This window comes from Elephas maximus, chromosome 8 (genome assembly GCF_024166365.1).
Source record: "Elephas maximus indicus isolate mEleMax1 chromosome 8, mEleMax1 primary haplotype, whole genome shotgun sequence".
Lineage (NCBI taxonomy): Eukaryota > Metazoa > Chordata > Mammalia > Proboscidea > Elephantidae > Elephas > Elephas maximus.
Genome location: NC_064826.1, coordinates 645,142 through 666,982, shown reverse-complemented (window position 1 = coordinate 666,982; position 21,841 = coordinate 645,142). Strand labels below are relative to the sequence as shown.

The 21,841-nt window shown below is 46.6% G+C and overlaps 1 protein-coding gene across 1 annotated transcript; it reads left to right on the top strand.

The window, feature by feature from the left end:
* The first annotated feature begins 3,043 nt into the window (after positions 1-3,043).
* Positions 3,044-21,822, top strand: LRRC61 (leucine rich repeat containing 61). The gene is made up of 2 exons (XM_049894422.1): positions 3,044-3,182; positions 20,397-21,822. The coding sequence occupies exon 2, from the start codon at positions 20,552-20,554 to the stop codon at positions 21,329-21,331; it is 780 nt and encodes a 259-aa protein (XP_049750379.1). The 5' UTR covers positions 3,044-3,182; positions 20,397-20,551; the 3' UTR covers positions 21,332-21,822.
* Positions 21,823-21,841: the final 19 nt, after the last annotated feature.

Here is a 21,841-nt window from a genome sequence, read left to right as displayed (position 1 = left end):
CCAGAAATTCAGGCCGGATGCAGAAGAGGATGTGGAACCAGGGATATCATTGCTGATGTCAGATGGATCCTGGCTGAAAGCAGAGAATTCCAGAAAGATGTTTACCTGTGTTTTATTGACTATGCAAAGGCATTTGACTGTGTGGATCCTAACAAATAATGGATAACACTGCGAAGAATGGGAATTCCAGAATACTTGATTGTGCTCATGAGGAACCTGTACATAGATCAAAAGGCAGTTGTTCGAACAGAACAACAGGATACTGATTGGTTTAAAGTCAGGAAAGGTGTGTGTTGGGGTTGTATCCTTTCACCATACCTATTCAGGCTGCATGCCGAGCAAATAATTCAAGAAGCTGGACTCTGAAGAAGAACGGGGCATAAGGATTGGAGGAAGACTCATTAACAACCTGCGTTAAGCAGATGGCACAACCTTGCTTGCCGAAAGTGAAGAGGACCTGAAGCATTTACTGATGAAGATCAAAGACCATAGTCTTCAGTATGGATTACACCTCAACATAAAGAAAACAGAAATCCTCACAACTAGACCAATAAACAGTATCATGATAAACAGAGAAAATGTTGACGTTGTCAAGGATTTCATTTTACTTGGATCCACAATCAACATTCATGGAAGTAGCATTCAAGAAATCAAAGACACATTGCATGGATCAAATTTTCTGCAAATAACCTCTTTAAAGTGTTGAAAAGCAAAGATGTCACCTTGAAGGTAAAGGTGTGCCTGATCCAAGCCATGGTGTTTTCGATTGCCTTAGACGCATGCAAAAGCTCGACGGTGAGTAAGGAAGATGGAAGAAGAATCAACACCTTTGAATTGTGGTGTTGAAGAATATTGAATATGCCATGGACTGCCAAATGAATAAACAAATCTGTCTTGGAAGAAGTACAACCAGAATGCACCTTAGAAGCAAGGATGGTGAGACTACTTTGGACATGTTACCAGGAGGAATCAGTCCCTGAAGAAGGACATCATGGTTGATAAATTAGAGGGTCACTGAAAAAGAGAAAGACCCTCAACAAGATGGACTGACACAGTGGCTGCAACAGTGGGCTTAAGCATAGCAATGATTGCGAGGATGGCGCGGGACTGGACAGTGTTGTTCTGTTGTTCATAGGGTCACTATGTGTCGCAATCGACTGGATGGCACCTAACAACACCATCCCTGCAGATGAGAAACTGGCTGCTGGTAGTTGAAGCTCTGAGGGCAGGAGCCGTTCCTAATTGCCCTTATTTTGTACAACACCTACGAAAACAAGATGATGGTTTTACATGCAGCCTCCCCAAACTCGGCAAGGCTGGAGTGACAAATTTTGCACCAACAGGTAAATCACAGTTTCCTTCTCTCCTTCCCGTCGAAGTCCATCTCTAGCTGGTGTTTTCATTAACTTCTGAAAGTGGAAAGATTTACGCCTTTGTTCCCAGCTGTATCCCAAGCTGGAGGATTTGACCTGCCTGGAGCTGATTTGCTTGGGGCCAGGGGAGAGAAGCCAGAGGGGATGGAAACAGCTAAGATCCCTGCTGGGAAGATGGACGGGGAGGACTTCAAGATCTGATGATGCCCAAACTAGCCCCTTCAGTTTGGGTCTGGTGTCGACAAGAAGCTCGGGGTTGTGAAATGCTAGTTGTGCATTTTGGTGTCCAAGTGGGACACGGTATGGGAGGAAGAGGCTTGGGATACAGCACCTCCGTGGCCTCAGTATGATTTGCAATTTGGGAAGGTGGGAGAGCACCTGGGGCTGGGCTCAGAAGGGTGGTTTGGTGAGTGGAGTGCACCCAAGTGGGTGTTCAGCCTAATGCCCTTGGCAGGTGTTAGGCTTTAGGGCTGATTTCCTGCAAGAATGGGTGAGTATGGGAGGGATAGGGCAGGTGGGGAGAGAACCCAAGTGGATTGTTATTGGTATCTAAGACATGGTCTCTCTTACACACGCATGCCCGCACACACACACACACACACACACGAGAAGCAGCCAAGATGGTTAGTGTGTGGCCTGGAAGAGCCTTAGAGACCACTGAGCAGTGAGGAAAGCTCAGGCTTGGAGCCAGGCACAGAATGAATGCTCAGTAAACGTGTGTTGAAGGTTATTTTTAGCTGTACTGCTGATTCAGACCGATGGCGACCTCGTGTACAACAGAACTAAACCCTGCCCAATCCTGTGTCATCCTCACAATTGCCAGTATGTTGAGTCCATGACTGTGGCTACCGTACCACTTCAGCTTACTGAGGGCTCCCACCCCTCGCTGGCCCACTACTTCTCCAACTACGGTGACTTTCTCTAGCGGTGACATGTCCAAAGCAAGCAAATCGGACAATGTTCCACTGTAATCCATAAGGTTTTTTTTTTTTAATTTTTATTGTGTTTTAAGTGAAAGTGTACAAATCAAGTCAGTCTCTCATACAAAGATTTATACACAGCTTGATACATACTCCTAGTTGCTCTGCCCCTAACGAGGCAGCACCCTCCTTCCCTCCACTCTCTGTTCCGTGTCCATTTCCATAAGGTTTTCACTGATTAGTTTTCAGACGTAGATCGTCAGACCTTTCTTCCTAGTCTGTCTGAGTCTGGAAGCTCTGCTGTAACCTGTCCACTGTGGGTGACCCTGCTGGTATTTGAAATACTGGTGGCAGAAGCTTCCAGCATCAAGTAACAGGCAAGCCACCACCCAAAAAACCCAAACCCACTGCCGTGGAGTCAACTCTGACATAGCGACCCCATAGGACAGAGAACCGCCCTGAAGAGTTTCCAAAGAGTGCCTAGCGGATTTGAACTGCTGTCCTCTTGGTTAACAGCCGTAGCACTTAACCACCAGCCACCAGGGTTTCCGCAAGCCGCCAGAGTCCGGTGTATTGATTAAGGCACCGAAGTGTAAGCGCTTTCCCCAGGGGCACACGGATAAACCGCGGCGGCGGCGGCGCTGGTCGCCCGCCGGACCCGGCAACTGTCCGCGCCTGCGCGCTGGGCACCCGGCAGCTCGCGCCTGCGCACTCGGCGCCTGCGCGCTGGGCACCCGGCAGCTCGCGCCTGCGCACTCGGCGCCGGGGCCCACCGTCCGCAGGGCGGCCGCCGCCCCGGTACCCGGTCTTTCCCGGGGCGTAACCTCTTCGGGCTCTGGAACCCGGGCCGCCGGTGCCTTTCCGGCCCCGGGGGAAAGCGGCGTGGCAGGTGGGTGGGCGCGGGCCTGGGCCGCGGCGGTGCAGCTCCCGTGCCGGGCGGAGGGCGGGGAAGGGCTGCGCGCGGTCGGCGCTGACGGGCTGGGTCGGCGGTTGCAGGCGGTTCTCCGACCCTGCGGGGACGAGGGCGCCGGGGGAGCGGGCGGCGCCGCCCCGGGGCCAGTGGACGTGAGCTCGGGGCCGGGGTTGTCCTCGCTGTGGACAGGAGACCGGGTGTGACTGCGGCCGCTGGACCGCTTCAGCTTACTGAGGGCCTCGGAGGTGCAGTCCCCTGCGCGCCGTCGCAGCTGGTAGGCAGCAGAGCCGGGACTAAACCTAGATGGTCTTCACCCATTGTGAGAAGCAGCTCTCGGAGAAGAGCGAGGGGTTCTGCTGGTGTCTCACTTCATGTCACATCTGCATAACGTGAAACCTAATGATGCATGGTTATTGCTTTAAAATATTTGCGTAAGTAGCCAACTTTGTACGTGGAACAAAGCCCAAAAATAGTGGTTTGCTTTACTTTTTTTTCCTCAACACTTCTCTTTTCCATCCTTTTCCTCACCACCTTTCAATCCCCTGCTCACAGGTAGGTGGAGGAGGCGGGGTGAGAGCTCTGCGTAAGGCCCTGGAGTGGGGCAAGTGTGAGAGAAATGGAAAAGTGGCTCTTTTCTGGGGGACAGAGTCTGAGCGTGCACACATGGGGAAAGGATTGAGGAGAGCCCTTGGAAGAAAGTCTGTCATGGATGGAGCAAATAAATGTGTGAACGCCAAAGCACTTCACAGAAGCACTTCCTGTCCCAGGCTAGCACTGCTAGCAAGTCACACAGACAGCAGGTTGCTGCCCGCACAGATATATGGCTTTCACTTGGAATTCATAAGCTGCCTCAGTGCCTGTCCCCACCCATCCTTACTTCCTTTCTGTATCAGAAAAAACATATATTCTTTCTCATTTCCAAGGCTCATTCCACCTACTGCTTGTGCCCTGGATTCCTTTCTTTCAGGAATTCTGTGCCATCAGTTTCCTCCTCTCTCTTGTATTTTTATCTTCACCCTCCTCCCATTGCACCTTTTCTCTGTTTAGAGACATGTCGTTGTTGTTAGGTGCTGTAGAGTCGAGTTCCAGCTCATAGCAACCCCATGTGACAGAGTAGAACCATCCCGTAGGGTTTCCTAGGCTGTAATCTTTACAGAAGCAGATTGCCAGGCCTTTCTCAGAGCCATCGGTTGGGTTCAACTCACCAACCTTTCAGTTAGCAGGTGAGTGCTTAACCACTGCGCCACCAGAGATATAACCAAGCCATTTCCCTCCTGTCCCAAAGAATGAACCCTCCCTTCCCCATCCCACTCTGCCATTCTGAGTCGCTGCTTCTCCCACACTTCTCACTCCACAGCCCCAGGCACCACCTTCTTCATCCCCTGAAATGACATCTGCCTCAGCTGACCACACCTTTCTGGAAAACCTTATCCTTGGAATTCCCTAACATCATTTCTTTCTGGCTTTTCTATGTTTCTACCCTTTGCTTTTCAGTCATAAGAGCAGGAACCAATGCTACTGAAGGAAGAAGTCCAAGCTGCACTCAAGGCACTGGCAAAAAACAAGGCTGCAGGAATTGACGGAATACCCATTGATAAGTTTCAAGAAACGGATGCAGGTCCAGAAGTACTCACTCATCTATGCCAGGAAATATGGAAGACAGCTACCTGGCCAACCACCTGGAAGAGATCTATATTTATGCCTATTCCCAAGAAAGGCCATCCCACTGGATGTGCAAATTATCGAACAATATCATTAATGTCACATGCAAGCAAAATTTTGCTGAAGATCATTCAAAAGCAGCTGCAGCAATATATCAATGGGGAACCAGAAATTCAGGCTCGTTTCAGAAGAGGACCAGGAACCAGGTATATCATTGCTGATGTCACATAGGTCCTGGCTGAAAGCAGAGAATACCAGAAGAATGTTTACCTGTGTTTTATTGACTGTGCAGAGGCATTTGACTTTGTGGATCATAACAAGTTACGGATAACATTTCGAAGAATGGGAATTCCAGAACACTTAATTGTGCTCATGAGGAACCTGTACATAGATCAAGAAGCAGTCGTTCGAACAGAACAACGGGCCACTGGGTGGTTTAAAGTCAGGAATGGTGTGCGTCAGGGTTGTATCCTTTCACCATGCCTATTCAGTCTGTATGATGGGCAAATAATATGAGAAGCTGGACTCTAAGAAGGAGAACGGGGCATCGGGATTGGAGAAAGACTCATAAACAACCTGCGTTATGCAGATGACATAAGCTTGCTTGCTGAAAGTGAAGAGGACTTGAAGCACTTACTAATGAAGATCAAAGACCACAGCCTTCAGTATGGATTACATTTCCACATAAAGATAACAAAAATCCTCACAACTGGACCAATAAACAACATCATGATAAACGGGGAAAAGACCAAAGTTGTCAAGGGTTTCATTTTACTTGGATCCACAGTCAACACCCATGGAAGTAGCAGTCAAGAGATCAAAAGACACATTTATTGGGCAAATCTGCTGCAAAAGACTGTTTTAAAGTGTTGAAAAGCAAAGATGTCACCTTGAAGATTAAGGTGCACCTGACCCAAGTCTTGGTATTTTCATCCGCCTCCTATGCATGTGAAAGCTGGACAATGAATAAAGAAGACTGAAGAAGAATTGACACCTTTGAATTCAGGTGTTGGAGAAGAATATTGAATATACCATGGACTGCCAAAAAGATGAACAAATCTGTCTTGGAAGAAGTACAACCAGAATGCTCCTTAGAACCAAAGATGGCAAGACTATGTCTCACATACTTGGGACATGTCAGGAGGGATCAGTCCCTGGAGAAAGACATGTTTGGTAAAGTAGAGGGTCAGCGAAGAAGAGGAAGACCCTCAATGAGATGGATTGAGACAGTGGCTTCAACAATGGGTTTAAGCATAACAACGATTTTGAGGATGGCGCAGGACAGGGCAGTGTTCCGTTCTGTTGTACGTAGAGTCGCTGTGAGTTGGAACTGACCTGATGGCATCTAACAGCAACAACAGCAACTCTAACCCATATATCTAACTGCTAAATCTACTCTTGAAGATTTGTCCCAGAAGAATCTCAAACTTAGCTATCTAAAATTGAACTACATTAATAAATGTATCCCTTCTTCATTCTTTGCGTCTCAGTTCAAATCTTATCTGTCTCCTGAATAGCTCTGTAAACCGTCCCCTCCACTCCTCTCCTGCCATTACTCTCCTCTGGCGCTCCTTACCTCTGTCTCCCTGCCGTGTTTGTGGCCCTGAGACGTCCACTCTCCAGACTGCTGCTAGTGTAATCTTCCCAATGTGCAGCCTAAGAAGGCCATTCCTTGGCTTAAAAACCCTTCAGATCTTCCCCTTAGCATGGTTGTCCTCAACTCTGGGTTTGTGATCTATTGTGAGATGTGTCACAAGTAGCTTATTACTACTACTGATCAAAGTACTGAAGTTTGTGGATGGTTTGCTTTTTTAAAACTTAAGTTTTAGAACACATGCAAGGTTAACTCCAAACATTGTCAGCCTCACAGTGTCACTCTCATTCTGATGTGCTTTTTTCAGTGTGACATTAGTGCTGGTACCAGTAATTGCACAAGATCCAGGATCTACCCAAGTTAGTCTGTCAGGAATTAACGATCCTAAAGTGATAGCCTAAGGTAAACAGTCCCTTACAAAATAAAATCTAAATTCTTTAACTTGGTGCATTCTATTTATCTTTAAATCAGCCCGAGGCCCCACTCCTCTGGGAGGCCCTCCCTGTTTCCGGTAGCACCTTATACCATGTACCTTACTGCAGTGTAATGTGCCCATTTACAAGTTCTCTCGTCCTGAATCGGGGCCAGCAGGGCAGTTACTCTCTTACATTTGTGTCTTTAGGGCACAGTGCCTGTCTCATAGTAGAGATTTGGCGAATTTTTGTTAAATAATTGAATGGATGTCTTGCTTGGTAAAGTGCAGAGTCAGTGAAAAAGAGGAAGACCCTCAACGAGATGGATTGACGCAGTGGCTGCATCAGTGGGGTCAAGCATAGCAACGACTGTGAGGATGGTGCAGGACCAGGCAGTGTTTCATTCTGTTGTGCATAGGGTCACTGAGTCGGAACTGACTCGATGGCACCTAACAACAACAACAATTGAATGGATATTCTGGTTCCTTCTTCTCTGCCTGTCCCTTAAATGAGAATGTTTGCAGAAAAGAGAATTACTGGTTAATTGGGAAACAGAACAGGATTGGTGCCTTGGGGTAAAGCTAGTAGGTCGAGTTGAAGATTCTGAGGTCTGACCCAGGCCATAGTCCCAGCAGACAGGTTCTCCCTTTTCTCTACCATTGTCAGTGTGGACATTACAGGGATGGGCCTAATTTTTGTGCCCTGTTCTACGTCCTCACTGATAATGATGAAGTGACAAACTGCTGCTGGAGACCTGGTGTGAGTTCTGCTCTCTGTCCTGCCACTAACAGTCACTTACCACTCTGGGCTTTTATTCCTTCAGATATATAACAAGAGCTGAGGTAAGTTCCCTCCAGTTGTAACTAGAGCAGTTCTTCTGGAGCAAGGGTTGAACCTCCCATTTCATTTGCACCTTTACCAACCCTTCATAAGTGTCACTTCATGTGCTTTGCATGCTTCATAGCATTTGATTTTGTCACTGGCTGAGTTTTGGAGAGACAGGCTTGAATTGATCACTTCTTGATACTTTCAACAATCTTGTGGCTGGAAGGAGCTTCTCCGTATCATACCGGCCATTTAGAGTCTCCCTTAAGCCACCTCAGCCCCTTGTCATTAATTTAAGGTGGTCCGGCCATCTTTGGTGATCCTTCGTGTAAACATCACTCCGTGTCAGAACGCACTGGTTTTAAATCTTAATCTTCCTATTTTATCTACTTCTTGTTCAAGTCTGAAGGATGGAGACTAGTTACTTCCAGACATTTATGGCAGAATCATTAAGCCACTTTCCTCTGAGTCTTCTCTTTCCAAAGGAGACAAATCCTAGTTAGTTTACTGGGTTTTTCCTTCCCCCATCACTTTCTTTTCTTCCCCCCACCTATATGCTGCCTACAGGAGAGACACCTTAGACTTAAAGACACAAACTAAAACTCAAAGGATGGAAAAAATATATCAATCAAACAACAATCAAAAAGCAGGAGTGGCAATATTAAACTCTCACAAAATAGACTTTAAAGTAAAATCCACCACAAAGGATAAGGAAGGACACTATATAATGATTAAAGGGTCAGTATACCAGGAGGATATAACCATAATAAATATTTATACACCCAACGACAGTTCTCCAAAATACATAAACTCTAACAGCATTGAAAAGAGAGGCAGCTCCACAATAATAGTAGAAGACCAACACACCACTTTCACTGAAGGACAGAACATGCAGAAAGAAGCTCAGTAAAGACATGGAAGATTTAAATGGCATACTCTACCAATTTGACCTCATAGACATATAGAGAACACTCCACCTAACAGCACATGGAACATTCTCCAGAATAGACCACATATTAGGTCATAAAGTAAGCCTTAACAGAATCCAAAACATCGAAATATTACAAAGCATCTTTTATGACCATAAAGCCATAAAAGTAGAAATCAGAAAAAGCAAGGGAAAAAAATCAAACACCTGGAAACTGAACAACACCTTACTCAAAAACTGTTGGGTTATAGAAGAAATTAAGGATGGAATAAAGAAATTCGTAGAATCCAATGAGAATGAGACCACTTCCTACCAGAACCTTTGGGACACAGTAAAAGCTGTGCTCAGAGGTGACTATATAGCAATAAATGCAAACATCCAAAAAAGAAGAAAGGGCCAAAATCAGAGAATTATCCCTACAACTCGAACAAATAGCAGCAAAAGAAGCCCTCAGACACCAGGAAAAAGCAAATAATAAAAATCAGAGCAGAATTAAATAGAGAACAGAAGAACGATTGAAAGAGTTAACAAAACCAAAAGCTGGTTCTTGGAGAAGATGGGGGGGGGAAAAACATTGGCTAAACTGACAAAAGAAAAACAGGAGAGGAAGCAAATAACCCGAATAAGAAATGAGATATTGGCAATATCACAGTAGACCTAATTAAATTAAAAGAACCATAACAGAATGCTGTGAAAAATTGTGCTCTTAACAAATTTGAAAACCTAGAGGAAAAGGACAAATTTCTAGAAACACACTACCTATCTAAGCTAACACAGAGATAGAACAACTAAATAAATCTATAAGAAAAGAAGAGATTGAAAAGGTAATTTAAAAATGCCCAACAAAAAAAAGCCCTGGCCCTGATGGCTTCACTGGAGAAATCTACCAAACTTTCAGAGAAGAGTTAACACCACTACTACTAAAGATATTTCAGAGCATAGAAAAGGACAGAATACTCCCAAACTTATTCTATGAAGCCAGCATATCCCTGATACCAAAACCAGGTAAAGACACCACAAAAAGAATTGCAGACCAATATCCCTCATGAACTTAGACGCAGAAATCCTCAACAAAATTCTAGCCAGTAGAATTCAACAATATATCAAAAAAATAATTCACCAAGTGGGATTCATACCAGGTATGCAGGGATGGCTCAACCTTAGAAAAAGAATCAATGTAATCCATCACATAAATAAAAGAACCACATGATCTTACCAATTGATGCAGAAAAGGGATTTGACAAAGTCCAACACCAATTTATGATAAGAACTCAAAGCAAAATAGGAATAGAAGGGAAATTCCTCAACATAATAAAGGGCATTTATACAAAGCCAACAGCCAACATTATCCTAAATTTAGAGAATCTGAATGCCTTCCCCTTGGGAACGGGAACCAGACAAGGATGCCCCTTATCATCACTCTTATTCAACATTGTGCTGGAGGTCCTAGCCAGAGCAGTTAGGCTAGACAAAGAAAGGAAGGGGATCCAAATTGGTAAGAAAGGAAAAAAAAAAAAAAAAGGAACAAGTAAAAGTATATTTGCAGATGATATAATCTTATACACAGAAAACCCTAAAGAATCCACAAGAAAACTGGAGCTAATAGAAGAGTTCAGTAAAGTATCAGGATACAAGATGATGTTGTTAGGTACCGTCTGGTTGATTCTGACGCATAGCGACTGCATGCCCAACAGAATGAAACATTGCCCGGTCCTGTGACATCCTTACAGTCTTTCTTATGCTTGAGCCCATTGACTGACCCTGTAGTTTACCAAGCATGATGTCCTTCTCCAGGGACTGATCCTTCCTGTCAACATGTCCAAAGTATGTAAGACACAGTCTCGCCATCCTTGCTTCTAAGGAACATTCTGGTTGTACTCCTAAGACAGATTTGTTCATTCTTTTGGCAGTCCATGGTATATTCGATATTCAAGATAAACATACAAAATCAGTTGGATTCCTTTACACCAACAAAGAGAATGTCGAAGAGGAAATTACCAAATCAGTACTATTTACAGTAGTCCCCAAGAAGATAAAATACTTAGGAATAAATCTAGCCAGAGACATAAAAGACCTATACAAAGAAAACTACAAGACGCTAGTACAAGAAACCAAAAGAGACCTACCTAAGTGGAAAAACATACCTTGCTCATGGATAGGAAGACTCAATATTGTGAAAATGTCTATTCTACCCAAAGTGATTTATAGATACAGTGCAATCCTGATCCAAATTCCAATGGCATTTTTTAATGAGATGGAGAAACAAATCATCAGCTTCATATGGAAAGGGAAGAGGCCCCAGATAAGTAAAGCATTACTGAAAAAGAACAAAGTGGGAGGCCTCACAGTACCCGATTTTAGAACCTATTATACCGCCACAGTAGTCAAACCAGCCTGGTACTGGTACAACAAATACATAGACCAATGGAACAGAATTGAGAATCCAGACTTAAATTCATCTACCTATGATAAGCTGATATTTGAAAAAGGCCCAAAGTTCGTTAAATGGGGAAAAGACGGCCTCTAACAAATGGTGCTGGTGTAACTGGATACCCATCTGCAAAAAAAATAAGACCCATACCTCACACCATGAGCAAAAACTAACTGAAAATGGATCAAAGACCTAAATATGAAATCTAAAATGATAAAGATCATGGAAGAAAAAATGGGGACAAAGCTAGGAGCCCTAATACATGACATAAACAGTATACAAAACATTACTAAAAATACACAAACACCAGAAGAGAAACTAGATAACTGGGAGTGCCTAAAAGTCAAATGCTTATTAAACAGAGAAGAAAATATTCTTTGATCGTTACGAGAGGGGGGAGGGAGGGAGGGAGGGTAAGAGAGGGATATTCACTAATCAGATACTAGATAAGAACTACTTCAGGTGACGAGAAAGACAACACACAATACAGATGAGGCCAGCACAACTGGACTAAACGAAAAGCAAAGAAGTTTCCAGAATAAACTGAATGCTTCGAAGGCCAGTGTAGCAAGGGCGGGGGTTTGGGGACCATGGTTTCAGGGGACATCTAAGTCACTGGGCATAATAAAATCTATTAAGAAAACATTCTGCATCCCACGTTGGAGAGAGGCATCTGGGGTCTTAAACGCTAGCAAGCAGCCATCTAAGATGCTTCAATTGGTCTCAACCCACCTGGATCAAAGGAGATTGAAGAACACCAAGGACACAAGGTAATTAAGAGCCCAAGAGACAGAAAGGGCCACATAAACCAGAGACTACATCATCCTGAGACCAGAAGAGCTAAATGGTGCCTGGCTACAACCGATGACTGCCCTGACAGGGAACGCAACAGAGAACCCCTGAGGGAGCAGGAGAACAGTGGGATGCAGACCCCAAATTCTTGTAAAAAGACCAGACTTAATGGTCTGACTGAGACTAGAATGACCCCAGTGGTCACGGCCCGCAGACCTTCTGTTGCCCCAGGACAGGAACCATTCCCAAAGCCAACTCTTCAGACAGGGATTGGACTGGACAATGGGTTGGAGATGGATGCTGGTGAGGCGTGAGTTTTTTGGATCAGGTGGACACTTGAGACTATGTTGGTATCTCCTGCCTGGAGGGTAGATGAGAGGGTAGAGGGGGTTAGAAGCTGGCAAAATGGACACGAAAAGAGAGAGTGGAGAGGGGGAGCAGGTTGTCTCATTAGGGGGAGAACACTTGGGAGTATGTAGCAAGGTGTATATAAGTTTTTGTGTGAGAAACTGACTTGATTTGTAAACTTTCACTTAAAGCACAATAAAAATAAAATAAAATGAACACTTATGTTCATCCAAAGACTTCACCAAAAGAGTAAAAAGATAACCTACAGACTGGGAAAAAAAAAATTTCCCTACAACAAATCTGATCAGTGTCTAATATCTAAAATCTACAAGATACTGTAAGACTTCAACAACAAAAAATCCAAATAACCCAATTAAAAAATGGGCAAAGGGTAGGAACAGGCACTTCACCAAAGAAGACATTTAGGGAGCTAACAGATACATGAGGAAATGCTCATGATGATTAGCCATTAGAGAAATGCAAATCAAAACTACAGTGAGATACCATGTCACCCCAAGAATGATGGCATTAATCCAAAAAACACAAAATAAACTTTGGAGAGGTTGTGGAGAGACTGAAAGACACACTGTTGGTGGGGATGTAAAATGGTACAACCACTTTGGAAATTGATTTGGCCCTTCCTTAAAAAGCTAGAAATAGAACTATCATAAGATCCATTAGTCCCACTCCTTGGAATATATCCTAGAGAAATAAGAGCTTTCACACAAATAGATGATATGCATACCCATGTTCATTGCAGCACTGTTTACAATAGCAAAAAGATGGAAGCAACAAAGGTGCCCATCAACAGATGAATGGATAAATAAATTATGGTATATTCACACAGTGGAATACTGCGCAACGATAAAGAACAACGATGAATCCTTGAAACAGCTCATAGCATGGAGGAATCCGGAAGACATTATGCTGAGTGAAATTAGTCACAAAAGGACAAACATTGTATTCAATCACTATTATAAGAACTCAAGAAAAGATGTAAACACAAAAACATTCTTTGATGGTTATAAGCATGGGGAGGGAGGGAGGGAAATATTCACTAATTAGATAGTAGACAAGAATTATTTTAGGTGAAGGGAAGGACAACACAATATAGGGGAAGTCAACACAACTGGACTAAATCAAAAGCTAAGAAGTTTCCTGAATACACCCAAACACTCAGAGGGACAGAGTAGCAGGGGTGGAGGCCTGGGGACCATGGTTTCAGGGGACATCTAGGTCAATCGGAGTGTATTAAGAAAATGTTATGCATCCTGCTTTGGTGAGTGGTGTCTGGGGTCTTAAAAGCTAGCAAGCAGCCATATAAGATGCATCAACTGGTCTCAACCTACCTGGAGCAAAGGAGAATGAAGAACACTAAAGACAAAAAAATATGAGCCCAAGAGAAAGAAAGGGTCACATAAACCAAAGACTCCATTAGCCTGAGTCCTGAAGAACTTGATGGTGCTCAGCTATCGCCAAGGACTGCCCTGACAGGGCACACAACAGAGAATACCTGATGGAGCAGGAGAAAAGTGGGATGCAGACCTCAAATTCTAGTAAAATGTCCAGACTTAATGGTCTGAGACTGGAGGGACCCAGAGGTCCTGTCCCCTGGACTCTTTGTTAGCCCAAAACTAAAACCATTTCTGAAGCCAACTCTTCAGACAAAGACTAGACTGGACTATAAGACATTAAGATGATACTGGTGAGGAGTGTGCTTCTTGGCTCAAGTAGACACATGAGACTATGTGGGCAGCTCCTGTCTGGAGGCAAGATGAGAAGGCAGAGGGGGACAGGAGCTGGTTGAATGGATGTGGGAAATACTGGGTGGAGAGGAGTGTGCTGTCAAATTCTAGGGAGAGCAACTAGGGTCATATAACAATGTGTGTATAAGTTTTGGTATGAGAAACTGACTTGAATTGTAAACTTAAAGCACAATAAAAAAAAAAAAAACCAAAACTTGGATTTCTGTACTTCACTCCCAGAGTCTAGGGTAGGATCCAGGAATCTGATGCCCCTAATGTTGCCTCGGCTGCCCACCAAAAGGTCCGCTGTTTGAATCCACCAGCTGCCACTTAGAAACCCTATGGGGTGGTTCTCTGCCCTATAAGTTTGCTGTAAGGTTGCTATGAGTCGGAATGACTCGAGGGCAGCGGGTTTTCTTTTTTACTGTTGCCTTAAACCTGCTGATGTCGAGTCATTTCTGACTCATGGCGGCCTCGTGTTGCAGAATAGAACTCTCCATAGGGTTTTCCTGACTCTAATCTTTGTGGAAGCAGATTACCAGGCCTTTCTTCTGCAGCATCACTGAGTGGGTTCAGACATCACTGAGTGGGTTAATAGTCAAGCGCAAACTGTTTATACCACCCAGGGACCTAAAGTTGCCTTGCAGAGGTGTATTGGTCTACACCACCATTCCCGTCAGGTGCACCTTAGTCTTCACGGTGACATCTTTGCTCTTCAACACTTTGAAGAGGTCCTTTGCAGCAGATTTGCCCAATGCAATGCGTCTTTTGATTTCTTGACTGCTGCTTCCATGGCTGTTGATTGTGGATCCAAGTAAAATGAAATGCTTGACAACTTCAATCTTTTCTCCATTTATCATGATGTTGCTCATTGGTCCAGTCTTGAGGATTTTTGTTTTCTTCATGTTGAGGTGTAATCCATACTGAAGGCTGTGGTCTTTGATCTTCATTAGTAAGTGCTTCAAGTCCTCTTCACTTTCAGCAAGCAAGGTTGTGTCATCTGCATAACACAGGTTGTTAATGAGTCTTCCTCCAATCCTGATGCCCCAATTCTTCTTCATATAGTCCAGCTTCTCATATTATTTGCTCAGCATACAGATTAAATAGGTATGGTGAAAGAATACAACCCTGATGCACACCTTTCCTGACTTAAAACCAATCAGTATGCCCTTGTTCTGTCCCAACAACTGCCTCTTGATCCATGTAAAGGTTCCTCATGAGCACAATTAAGTGTTCTGGAATTCCCACTCTTCACAGTGTTATCCATAGTTTATTATGATCCACACAGTCAAATGTCTTTGCATAGTCAATAAAACATAGGTAAACATCCTTCTGGTATTCTCTGCTTTCAGCCAGGATCCATCTGACATCAGCAATGATATCCTGGTTCCACATCCTCTTCTGAAACCAGCCTGAATTTCTGGCAGTTCCCTGTTGATATACTGCTACAGCTGTTTTTGCATGATCTTCAGCATAATTTTGCTTGTGTGTGATATTAATGATATTCTATAATTTCCACATTCGGATGGATCACCTTTCTCGGGAATAGGCATAAATACGGATCTCTTTCAGTCAGTTGGCCAGGAAGCTGTCTTCCGTATTTCTTGGCATAGACGCGTGAGCACCTCCAGCACTGAATCTGTTTGTTGAAACATCTCAATTGATATTCCATCCATTCCTGGAGCCTTGTATTTCGCCAATGCCTTCAGAGCAACTTGGACTTCTTCCTTCAGTACCGTCGGTTCCTGATCATATGCCACCTCTTGAAATGGTTGAATATCGACTCATTCTTTTTGGTATTTTCAATTGCATCATGTGCATGTGAAAGCTGGATAAGGAAGACTGAAGAAGAGTTGACACCTTTGAATTGTGGTGTTGGCGGAGAATATTGAATATACCATGGAGTGCCAAAAGAATGCACAAATCTGTCTTGGAAGAAGTGTGGCCAGAATGCTCCTTAGAGGCAAGGATGGCGAGACTGCATCTTACATACTTTGGACATGTTGTCAGGAGGGATCAGTCCCTGGAGAAGGATATCATGCTTGGCAGAGTACAGAGTAAGCGGAAAAGAGGAAAACCCTCAACAAGGTGGATTGACAAAGTGGCTGCAACAATGAGCTCAAGCATAACAACGATTGTAATGAAGGCGCAGGACCGGCCAGTGTTTTGTTCTGTTGTGCATAGGGTCGCTATGAGCCGGAACTGACTTGCTGGCACCTAACAACAACAACCATTCCTGTAGCTTTTGTTCCTTTGTTGTTAGGGCATCCCTGAAGTTACTCCCCAGTGGAGAGGACAGGAGGCATGGAATGGTGGGGGTCCCAGGGTGAGGGAGCACTTGAGGAAGGTGGAAGGATGGAAGAAAGTGTGTGAGAAGCTGATGTCTTATCAGACTCTTGGAGGTACTGCAAGCGAGTTTGGGCTCTAGGTTAGTTGTCAACTGGGGGCAGTTTTGCCCCCCAAGGAGGCATGTGACAACGTCAGACATTTTTTGTTGTTACAACTTGGAGCGGGGTTGCTACTGCCGTCTAGTAGTTGGGAACCAGGGATGCTGTTAAATATCCTGCAATGCACAGGAGAGTCTCCCACAGCAAAAAATTACCCAGCATAAAATATCAGTAACAGAGCAAAGAGCGTCTTAGGCTGAGTTCTCTAGAGAGGTAAAACCAGTGGTTAAGAGTTTGGCTGCTAACCAAAATGTCAGCAGTTCAAATCCAGCAGCCGCTCCATGGAAACCCTATGGGCTGGTTCTACTTTGTCCTATAGGGTCACTGTGAGTTGGAATCAACAGCAGTGGCTTTGGTTTGGTTTTATATAAAGAAAATGGCTCACATGGTTGTAGAGTCTGGAAAGTCCCAAGTTGATGGATTAGGCTGGAGGCGTCTCCTGACTCACTTAACCCATAGGTGCTGGGGAATCCAAGAACGGAAGGTCATATAGGAGCCCTCTGGCTCACAGGCTGTGGAGACTAAAGAATCCCAAGGCCAGCAGGTAAGCTGCTAGCTGGAGTCCCAAGAACTGGAGGTCAGATGAACAGGAGCCAGGTACAGGATCCAGAGCGAGCAAAAGCCCGAGAGCCTTGCCAGAAAGTCCACCTATATTGGATGCAGGCCACACCCCCAAGGAACCTCCATTTCAACTGATTGGCTACTAACAGCAGATCCCATCATGGAAATGATGACATTATATCAGATCTCATCATCTAGGTGATTACATCAGTGAAAAGCTGGCATCATAACTGCCAGACCACCGAGGACCATGACCCAGCCAAGCTGGCACACAGCTGTAGCCCCCCAGAGGTTGAGCAATGATGCTCTGGAGTGTTGGGGGAGGGGACAGGCTGGAGGAAGAGCCCTAGTATTTTCTCATGACTGTCTGCATAAGGCTGCTCTGGATTGAACTATTTCTCCCTCTAAACTTGGCTCTTCTCTGCCCCTGCCTGACTTCTGGACATCATTTTCTGGCCTCATATCCTAGGTAAGCTGAGACTCAACAAGGGACTTTCTTTGTCTTCCCCTGTTCAGGGTCAGCCTGCCTTAGAATGAGACCCATTTGTCAACTGTACCCTCTGTCACAGTCATCCATGTAACTAAGTCCTTTTCATAAACTTGCTTGTTGGGGAAAGAGGGCTCTGTTCACTTCAAATCCATAGTTAGGACAAGGATTATTCTCATTGTATGTTGTTGTTAGCTGCCATCAGGTCGGCTTCTGACTCATGGTGCCCCCATGCACAACAAGATTGGACCATTGTGATCCATAGGGTTTTCACTGGCTGCTTGCTAGGCCTTTCTTAGGTGTCTTACTCTGGAAGCTCCTCTGAAACTTGTTCAGCATCACAGTAACACGCATGCCCCCACTGACAGACGGGTGGTGGTTGCGTGTGAGGCTGTGAATCGAGCCCGGGTATCCAACACGGAAGGTGGTAATTCTTCCACTGAGCCACCACTGCCCCACTGGTACACAGCATGACATCTGTACCATTCATTGAGTTGGTGTCAGGCTGTCCTCAGTCCCACCCAGACCTGCCTTGTTGATGGTCCAGGTTTGAGGGAAGATCTGTGGCTCAGAGCAGAGTCAAGTCAACAGCCCATATGAGGAGCAGAGTTTTGCCTTGTCCACCCAGTGCTGTGCGCTCTGCTGGACAGTCACAGGTCCCCTGCCTGGTGGGACTTCAAGGCATGGAAGTGACCTTTTTGCTCCACGCTTCCTTTGCTGTAAAGTCACATTGTTCCTCCCAGCTTTGACCGTGAGTGCACATGGTACCGATATCCTCTCGCTTGTCTTCTGTCCACCCAGCTCCTTGTCCTCTCCCTTCTGTGGCCTTCATCTGTCTCTAAAAAGTCACTTGACCAGGTCCTTACATCATTCCTTCATTCATTGCCTGAAACTTCCGTGGTGCCATTCACGCCTTGTCTTGTTTAAGCTTAGTGGGCCTTTACCATCACGTCAGTGGTTTTCTCCTCCCTCTTGTAGCTCATTAGTGTCCTTCCCAGACACTTCTTCAGCCTCATGAACATTGGTGTTCTCCAGAGTTCTGCCCTTGATTTCTGCTGCTTTTTACTGTACATGAGGGGTTCTTAGCCATTTTCACCCCAAAATAATGTGCAAGTGGGGAGGCTAGGTATTTTCCCAGAGTGTGGCCTACAGATGAAGAGGTCTGTGTCCCAAAAAAGGCCAACCCTGTGCTGCCCCCTCCCCCTGGGCAGCGCTGTGGTCTCCAGCTTTCAGACACCACCACATGCTGACAATTCCTGCATCCCTTGAGCCTAGAGTGCCAACTGCCTCCTAAAACATGTCACACGGTCACCTCAAACTCAGTACTCGGCAGTTAGATGTCCTGCTCCACCTCCCCCTTGCCCTTGTTGGGGTCCTTATCTCTTGTTTGTGCCTGGTGACCCTGCCTGCATCCTCCACCAAAACCCCATTGCTGTCGAGTTGATTCCAACTCGTAGCGACCCTATAGGGCAGAGTAGAACTGCCCCATATGGTTTCCAGTGAGCAGCTGGTGGGTTCAAACTGCCATCCTTTTGGTAAGCAGTCGTAGCTTGCTGTAACTCTTAACCACTGTGCCACCAGAGCTCTGGATCGCCAGAGCGATCTTAATCAAATGAAAGCTGGTGGCACCGCTTTCCTACTTAAGAACCCCAGCAGATCCCCACTCACAGAGAATGATCCAGACTTTTGTACATGCTTCAAACCCTTTTGGAAAGAAATGAGGTACAAATCTAAAAAATGAGCTAGAGTGTTGCATGCTAGAAGGGGAGCTAGGTGAAGGAATCGTTATCACAAAGGAGCCTCTTCTCAGAGGTAGGTGGAGAGAAGAGGAGCTTAAAAGTGGGAAGGGAGGAATCTATTAACATTGCCCCAGCCCCATTGGTGGGGCTCTGGGCCTGGTTTCCTTGGAGAGGGGAATAATTTAAAAGCTGTATTGATTATGTAAGATCCAGTGGGACGGGCATTCCCTGGTGCTGTGATCCACAGGTTCTCCACACAGCTGGAGTAAGTGAGCCTCCTAGGCATCACTGGCCTGGCCTGGGCCCAGGTCCACAGGGTTGGGAAACTGCCATTTGAGCAGAGGCCCATTCTTGTCCTCTCTGCTTAAACCTTGACCCCTCCATGGACCAGAGTTGTCACTGCCCCTCCCCCCCAAGCACTGGCCCAATACTTAGCTCTCCTTTGTCCGCTTGGAATGGCCTCCCCACCTTTCTGAAGCCGCTGCCTCTCCCTGCAAGATGGAGCACTTCCTTGACCGCTGGCCCCCGTCTTTCCTTTTTGAAATGGTGCCGTATTCATGTGTTCTGCTGATCTCTAGTCAGTTGATGCCAGAGCAGAAGAGGAGCTAGTTTGGGGGGCAGGGAGGACTGTGGGGAGAGCAGAGGCCTGGGAACTGGCCAGGGTAGCTACTTTCTCACCTTGGCCTCTGTTCCCTCATCCTGGACAAAGATTGATCCCATAGCGCCCCGCCCCCCTGCTTCAGCCAGAGGTTACAGATTGGCCCATAGAATCTGGAAAGTAGCCTTGATTCCTTGGTAATTTGATCGAAAAGTTGAGAGAAGGTTTTCAGTGGGACGCTGTGCCTGTGCTGTCATTGGTGTTTGCACATGGAGACTGTCCCAGGAGGGAGACAAAGAGAACCACCTATCACCTTTACAAAAATTAGATCTGAAGTTTTAAATTAGTAAGGATAGATGATGACTGTTACCAAAAAAGTAAATTAAAATAAGATTTTACCCCAAGCTCAGATGTGAAAAGTGGGAAGAACTGGTAATATTTGGCTGAGTCGGGGCCCCTCCCCTGGGGCCAGGTCCTGTGGATACACCTTCTCCTGGCCACAACCTTGCTCTTCAGGTCTGTCCTGGCCATGTGAGTTTTCAGCCCTGTGGGTAAAGGTCATCACTTTGTCCTGCCACCTGCTAGGACCCAAGAATGAGTGTGTGATTGTCTCTCCCTAGGGAGCTGCTGACCCTGAGCGGGCATTTGCAGCAGCCTCCTGGCATGGCCAGGCAGAATACATGGCGCCCTTTTCAGAGTGAATGCCAGCCGGCCCAGTGGCACCGTACCCAGTGACAGGCCCCACAGGACTCAGGCTGCCTGAGTTGACCATCTCATGGAGCCTCAAGGCAAGAAGCCGGAGGAGGGTGACGGGGACCGTGTAACGGCCCGGCTGCTGAAGGCACGCACAGGCGAGTTTGCCCTGGACTCCATCCTCTTGCTGAAGCTGCGCGGCCTGGGGCTGGTGGACTTGGGCTGCCTGGGCGAGTGCCTGGGCCTGGAGTGGCTGGACCTGTCAGGCAATGCACTCACCCATCTTGGCCCACTGGCCGCCCTGCGCCAGCTGGCCGTGCTCAATGTCTCCCACAACCGGCTGACCGGGCTGGAGCCGCTGGCTGCCTGCGAGAGCCTGCAGAGCCTCAATGCTGCAGGCAACATGCTGGTTGGCCCTGGCCAGCTGCAATGTCTGGTTGGACTGCGGGACCTCGAGAACTTGCGGCTCCGGGACCCCCTCGCCAGGCTCAGCAATCCCCTGTGCTCCAGTCCCTCCTACCGGGCTGTGGTCCGAGAGCTGCTGCCAGGCCTGAAGGTGATTGACGGGGAGCGAGTGACGGGATGTGGCAGCGAGCTCTACCAGTTGTGTCGAGACCTGGACAGCACCCTGTGGTCCAGCCCCAGCCCAAGCCCCCAGGCCACCAAGGCCCAGCCGTGGGTGCAGCCTGGCTACTGGGAGTCCTGGCCAGCACGGAGCGGCTCCATCCTGGAGGAGGCCTGCCGGCAATTCCAGGCCACACTACAGGAGTGCTGGGACTTGGACCGCCAGGCCAATGACAGCCTGGCCCAGGCTAAGCAGGCGCTAAGCCCAGCAGGAGCCCCTTCCTCCTTCGTGTTCTGAGTCCCCCTGGCCGGGGCGCCCCACTCTGGATCTGGCTCAGCCTCTCCTCCCGGCCTGCTCCTGGTCCCCAAATTGGGTTATTCATTAACTGTTCCTAGGAAGGGCCCCTCTCCCCCACGCCCCACTCACTGCCCTCCCTGCTCATACCTCCCACATGGCCCCCGGCAAGTGTGAGGCTCCAGGCCACCTGTGGTGCCCTTCAGGGAGGTTGCTGTCTTAGGCCTCTCCTGAGCCTAGGTTCCCACTGCTCAGGCCTGAGACTGTGGAAGAAAGTTACTTCTTCCCAAGACCCATGGTAAGAAGGGTTGGGATGGGCATGTCTCCTGCCCCAGCCATTCCTGGGGGGGAGAAAAACATTCTGGAAAGCTGGAGTCTCCTGCCTTCCAAACTTGGTGTGCGTACCCTACCCTGCATGTCTCTGAAGCCTCTGGGCCAACTCACCCAGACCATCCCCTATTAAATCCTTATTTCTGCTCTGTTGTGTCAGCACCTGCCATTCTCTGTGGGCAA

What these genes read in the sequence shown, in the direction of transcription:
- LRRC61 (XM_049894422.1), top strand. Translation starts at nt 20,552, where the DNA reads ATGGAGCCTCAAGGCAAGAAGCCGGAGGAGGGTGACGGGGACCGTGTA.